At 43.7% G+C, this 6,643-nt stretch overlaps 1 protein-coding gene across 1 annotated transcript; it reads right to left on the reverse strand.

Annotated features, from left to right (window-relative positions):
• Nucleotides 1–243: 243 nt before the first annotated feature.
• Nucleotides 244–4,661, reverse strand: LOC125727421 (stonustoxin subunit beta-like). The gene is made up of 6 exons (XM_049004101.1): nt 4,656–4,661; nt 3,944–4,011; nt 1,923–2,096; nt 1,620–1,793; nt 1,459–1,505; nt 244–991 (listed from the first exon to the last, which is right to left on the reverse strand). The coding sequence occupies exons 1-6, from the start codon at nt 4,659–4,661 to the stop codon at nt 459–461; spliced, it is 1,002 nt and encodes a 333-aa protein (XP_048860058.1). The 3' UTR covers nt 244–458.
• Nucleotides 4,662–6,643: the final 1,982 nt, after the last annotated feature.

The following is a 6,643-nucleotide window of genomic DNA, read 5'->3' on the forward strand; positions in this document are numbered from 1 at the left end:
AATATACCTGTTGGATGGTTAATGAAGATAGTAAGACTTAGTAGACTTAGTTTTTTCTAAAAGAAGGGGGATGTCATGATATTAGAATAATTAGATTAATCCGCATGTCGAAGGGTATTGTGGTATGGAAATGAGTCCCGGTAAAAACGTGTTAATGGAAGAACCCCAGTGCACAGTAAAGGCTGTATAGAACCCATGGTCGTCTGTTTTATTTAAAAGCTCATCATAAAACACCCCCCACGCATCAGGATTACACTTTACTGGTTCATTTTAGTCAGACAGAAAACCTGTCATTTTGCATGTTTGTTCACCTTGCTGAACCCCGTTATTATTATTATTATTTGTCTAACATATATTTCAGAGTAAAAAAGGATTATACAAGTTAAAAAGCAGAGTTACCATGAAGAACCAGCAACATGCGTGATACAGTAAAAATGATTTCTCCAGCACACAGTAAGCTATCCCAGCATGCACAGTGATACTGAGCAGTTTATATAAAGCCCAAACCCTGGACAGAGGGGTTCAGTGAATGAGGAGGTGAATCTGTGCAGGAGGGTCAGTCCATCAGAGGAGACTCTGTAGAAGGACAGAGCATCAGCCTCCCAGTCCAGATACACTCCTACTCTGTGGGAGCCTGAAGGCTCTATGGTTATGACAGTCTGTTTATTATTGTGCAGGACAGAGTAACTGTGAGGATCACAGATCAGAATCCATGACTTGTCATTGGCTCCAAGTGCACAGTCAGTACTCTGTCCTTTCCTCCTGATCCCTTTATAAGTCACTCCTATCCAGGCTCCAGCTCCACCCCACTCAGCCTCCCAATAGCACCGACCAGTCAGACTCTCTCTGCACAGAACTTGGTAACAGCGGTCAAATCTCTCTGGATGATCAGGATATGGCTCCTTTGTCCCCCATGTCGCCTTCCTGTTCCCCTCTGACAGAGACAGGCGTCTGTGTGCTGTCCTGAGGTCCAGTATCAGCTGGCAGGAGTCTGTAGGCAGGAGGAAGAGCCACTAATACCATCAGGCAGAGCAGTGTTTTAGTCTGTACTTTATTTTTCTGTACAACACAAAAACAGCACAGCTTCCCCTGAGGAAACGGGAATTCAGGTCCAGACAGCCCCAGAGTTAACAATGCCCGACTGATGGACAGCTCATACTTACCAACAGACTGCCGTACAGCGTCTTGTGTCAAAAATGCATACGCTACTTTGTGAAACTTGTGAAAACATTGAGTGGAAGTTTGTTTTTTTGTTTTTTTAAGTGTTTTTGGTGATGTTTGTTTTGTTTTTATCTTTTGAATGTTGTTCTAAATGACACACATAAACTCACCTAAACACAAACATGGAAATCCATCTACACACAGTGCAAAAAGCCACACTCATCACAACAACTGTGTGAATACAACCATAACATAGTATTCATGGTATTATTAATAAAAACATGCAAAGACACTTACATTTCTGTAGGCCTGGTCTGGTCCTGCACTCTCCACCGTGATCCACACTACAGGAGAAGCAGAATGACATAGTACTGCTGTATCCATTTATTTATTGGTGCCTCTTCTTCACATACATGCATAAGTATCTGTAGCGTGTCAGACAAACACTCTGTACTCACTTCAGCTTCTCCAGTTTACAGCTGTTATCCTCCAGTACAGCAGAGAACAGCTTCACTCCTGAGTCTCCTGGGTGATTGTAGCTCAGGTCCAGCTCTCTCAGGTGTGAGGGGTTTGACCTTAGAGCTGAAACCAGGGAAGAACAGCCTTCTTCTGTGACTCTACAGCCTGACAGCCTGCAGAGAGACAGACAAAAACACTCTGATAAATAAGATCACCTCACCATTACAAGTATAAGTTTTAATATAAATGCAACTTCTTCCAGTAATTACAGTTTACAGTGTGGAATACCCAATAATACTGACCTCAGAGTCTCCAGTTTACAGTGCAAATCCCCCAGTCCAGCAGAGAGCAGCTTCACTCCTGAATCCTGCAGGTCATTGTCACTCAGGTCCAGCTCTCTCAGGGGTGAGGAGTTTAATCTGAGAGCTGAAGCCAGTGACTCACAGCATTTCTCTGTGAGATTACAGCTGTTCAGCCTGAAACAGGAGCCGAGTTATTATTCACACACAGACCAGAATATATTACATGGACAAAAGTATTGGGACACCTGGTCATTACACCTACAGGAGCTTTTATGACATCCCCTTCTAAATCCAGAGGCATCAATATGGAGTTAGTCCCCCCTGTGCAGCTGCCACTTTTCAGGAAAGTCTTTCTCACAAGATTCTGGAGTATCTGTGGGACTTTGCCCGTTCATTCAGAAGAGCATTTATGAGGTCTGGCACTGACGCTGGATGTGAAGGCCTGGCTCATAATCTCCGGCACAGTGCAGTCAGACAGGAAGCATCCTTCTGGCATCTGCCAAACCCAGACTCATGCACCAGACTGCCGTCACTCCACAGAACACATTCGCACTGCTTCAGAGTCTAGTGGCAGCGTGCTTTACAGCTGTCCATCCAGTGCTTGGCATTATGCTTAGTGATGTGAGGCTTGCATGCAGCTACTCGGCCATGGAAGCCCATTGCATGAAGCTCACGGTGCACAGTCTTTGCTCCAGAGGAAGTCTGTAGCTCTGCAGTTATTGATTCAGCAGAGTACTGGTGACTTTCATGCACTATGTGCCTCGGCACTCAGCAACCCTGCTCTGTTACTTTACATGGTCTGCCACTTCATGGAATCAGTGATATTCAGCTAAGTAAGAAATCCAGCTGTGTGACACAGGCCCCGTTCTTTGATTTCAGGATACCCCAAGTTTAAACACTAGTCGCAGAAATACCAATCCTTTCAGATTTCATATTTGTTTAAAAGAAATATTTATAAATAGTAATACTTCATTCATTCTCATGGAATTGTCTTTTTGCCTATCCCATCTCGTTCTTCATAAAAGACAAAGGCAGGTGAGAGGAAGTGTGAGGTTACGGCACAGGGTCAGCCAGCATCCAGCGCTCCTGCAGTGACTGGCATTAAGGGCCTAAGGATGATTTCAATTTCTGAGTAGTTTTCCCAGTATTAAGGCAAACTAGAACATTCTGGCTTTGTGGTTCATTCCACAAAGAATGGTCATGGAAAATCTGCATTTTTTAATGACATCGATACCTTCAGTCTATATAAGATCTGGGATCCAAATAAATCCAGCCTGGTTATTAATCCAAGAGGTGGAAATTAATGTTATATTTATATAGTTTCATTATTTAGTTAAAACAGTGTTAATCTATTACTGCCAGACTAGATCTGTTGTCACATCCAAAGCCAGGGGCACCTGAGGCCAGCAGAGGGCGCCAGTGAGCAGCCAGAGACAGCAGCCTTTTGGAAGCTCTCAGCTCTGGGGTCCATCACATGGACACACCTGCTGACAGTAACACTCACACACCATGTTTGTGGGGCTGGTGTGTGGCTCAATAGGCTAAGCCTCTGTGCCTGTGGTCAGACGATCGCTGGTTTGAGGCTCAGCAGAACAGTCACATGTCTGTGGGCCCTTGAGCAAGGCCCATAACTCCCAGTTCCAAGGCTGCTGGATGCCAGGTGACCCTGTGCTGTGACCCCTAAGCTTGCTCTCACCTGTAACTGTGTCTCTCATGGAGAATGAGAAGAGAAGCATTCCAATGCACCTGTTCTTGTGCAAATAAAGGATCATTTCATTTACAAACCCTACAGATAAACAGTCCTCTTTGTTTCTATAACAGGTTAGGATGCATAATGGATGGTAATGCAAATTGAAACTTTTTGTTACTACCCTCAATCATTCTAAAGTCTGGGTTCCAGATTATCAAGCCTGGTTTTTAACCCATGAGGAGGAATATACTGTATATTTCACTTATTTTAAACTGTTTAAAATCTTAATGCATAAGTGCCAGGCAAGATACATTTTCACATCTTCACTTACAGTGCTGTCCTAGATGTCTTGACCACAGGTAGCAGCCTCCAATGCTCCTTATCTGATCTAATGAATTTCTTCAGATCAAACACATCCAGCTCTTCATCTGACATCAGCATCACAAAGGCCAGAGCTGAGTACTGTGCAGGTGACAGGTCATCTGCTGAAATGTTTCCTGAATTCAGGTATCTTTGTACTTGCTCTACTAGAGAATTGTCACCCAGTTCAGTCAGACAGTGGAACAGGTTGATGGTCCTTTCTGGAGATAAATTCTCCTGTATTTTCTCCTTGATATATTGGGCTGTTTCCTTAATGGTATGTGAGCTGATTTTTGTCGGCCCCAGTAGCCTTTGTAACAGAGTCTTACTGGAGTCTGTTGAGAGGCCCAGGAGGAAGAGGTCCAAGTGTCTATTCTTGCTCTCTAATGCCTGATCCACTGTCTTCAGCAGGTCAGCTGATGAGTTTGACAGAAATACGTATAAAGCAGCGAGATACTCCTGGATGCTCAGATGCACAAAGCAGTACACCTTCTCCTGGTACAACCCATACTCCTCTTTAAAGACTTCTGTGCACACTCCAGAGTAAACTGAAGTTTCAGTGACATCAATGCCATTCTCTGACAGATCATGCTCATAAAATATGAGATTGCTTTTCTCAAGGTTGTCAAAAGCCAGTTTACCAAGTTTTAAAAGGAACTCCTTTCCAGATTTATTAAACTCACTTTCATGGTTTTTCATCCATCTCACCACCATTTTCCTGTACCAACTTGTCCAACTCAGGGTTGCGGAGGTCGGTAGCCTATATTTGTCATTTTTTAAACTTGTCTGAAAGATCAGGAAGTGTGTGTACATTTCAGTCAGAGTCCTTGGAATTTCTCCCCTGTCAGTCTCGCTAAAAAGCCTCTCAAGGACAGTGGCTGAAATCCAGCAGAACACAGGTATGTGGCACATGATGAAGAGGCTCCTTGATGATTTCACATGTGTGATAATCCTGCTGGCCAGGCTCTCATCACTGAATCTCCACCTGAAATACTCCTCCTTCTGGGCATCACTGAACCCTTGTATCTCTGTCACCTGGTGGACACACTCAGGAGGTATCTGATTGGCTGCTGCTGGCCGGGAGGTTATCCAGAGGAGAGCGGATGGGAGCAGATTCCTCTTAATGAGGTTAGTCAACAGCACATCCAGGGACGTTTTCTCTGTTACATCAAACCAGCTCTCATTGTTCTGAAAATCCAGAGGAAGGCGACACTCATCCAGACCATCAAAGATGAACAAGACTTTGTACCTAAACAGCTTAGCAGATTCAACTGATTTCAGATCTGGGACAAAGTGGTGAAGCAGGTCAATCAGACTGTATTCATCCTTAATCAAATTCAGGTCCCGGAATGGAAGAGCAAATATGAAGTGAACATCCTTGTTTGCTTTTCCTTCTGCCCAGTCGAGAATGAATTTCTGCACAGAGACTGTTTTCCCGATACCTGCCACCCCTTTAGTGCGTACAGTTCTGATAGGTGTCTCACGCCCACGTAAGGGTTTAAATATATCATTGTTATCAGTGTATTTAAGTGCCTGCCTTTATTCATTTCTTTAGCAGGCCATTGTTCATGTTCTTGTGTGTGAGATGTGTGTGTTACTCTGTTCCCTTCATTACTGGTTTCCCTTTGTTACTGGTTTCCCTTTGTACTGTAGGTCATTTATGGTTCTGTAAGTAGTGTTTAACCCTGTTTAGTTCTGACCCTTTGTAGTCCTTTATTTTTATGCTTTTTTCTTAATGTTTTGTTTTGATTACATTAAACACTTATTGCCTTGGAGCTGTATTGTAAATAATCACCTTATTCCCCTGCCTGTGCCATGATAATATGGTGAATGAGGAGACTGAGAGAAAGTGTGCAGGGAACAGAGGCTCAGGATACTGAGAATAAAGCCAGACTGGGGTTATTCCCTAATCTAGCCAACCTACAATACCCAACTGATCCTGCTCATCTGTTAAAATGCAGCATAAAGCATGATGGGGCTTCATCCAAACGTGCAATAATGTTGGACACTGCTAAGCAGTGCTGGCATTTCCAGTGAATGAAGGAGGGCGGTCATTTCGAAAGCACTGCTATGAGAGACACCCAGGACTGGCATATTCTCCCAGTGCTGATGCCATGTTTGTTTCAGCTGCCGCCCCTTTTAAAGGAGCAGGAAGACAAGAGACGTAACAGCTGGAAAACAGTGAGGTTCAGTCAGCGGAGACCTGATTGAGAAAGATGTTTCAATCAACCACAACAGACCTTTTTCAGGACGTGGCGAAAAGGAGATTCTGCCTTAAATATGACCAGGATCTACAGATCGGTACGTCTGTCTGCTCTGTTATGCATCTATTGAACATCATTTGTTAACACACAGTTACATTGCTTGTGTGACTGTTTCGGCTGGGCAGTTATTCAGCAGCACTGAACCCTCAGTAGTCATTATAAGATGCTGTCTCTTCCTGTGTGTCCATGTAGGAAGGCACTGGGACAGGGCTGACTGTAGATGCTGTAGATTGTAGTGCTGTAGATTACAAACTGGTGTTATTGGTTATAAGCATGACTTTGTTGTTTTGTGTAATAAATTACATTTTGTTTCGTATTTCTATCATTAAGTATTATATACGGTACTGATTCATAAGTCAACAGCCTTAGGCATTGACAGCCTTCCCTAACTTATCTGGGACTGCTCT

This window comes from Brienomyrus brachyistius, unplaced genomic scaffold (genome assembly GCF_023856365.1).
Source record: "Brienomyrus brachyistius isolate T26 unplaced genomic scaffold, BBRACH_0.4 scaffold97, whole genome shotgun sequence".
NCBI classification, from domain to species: domain Eukaryota; kingdom Metazoa; phylum Chordata; class Actinopteri; order Osteoglossiformes; family Mormyridae; genus Brienomyrus; species Brienomyrus brachyistius.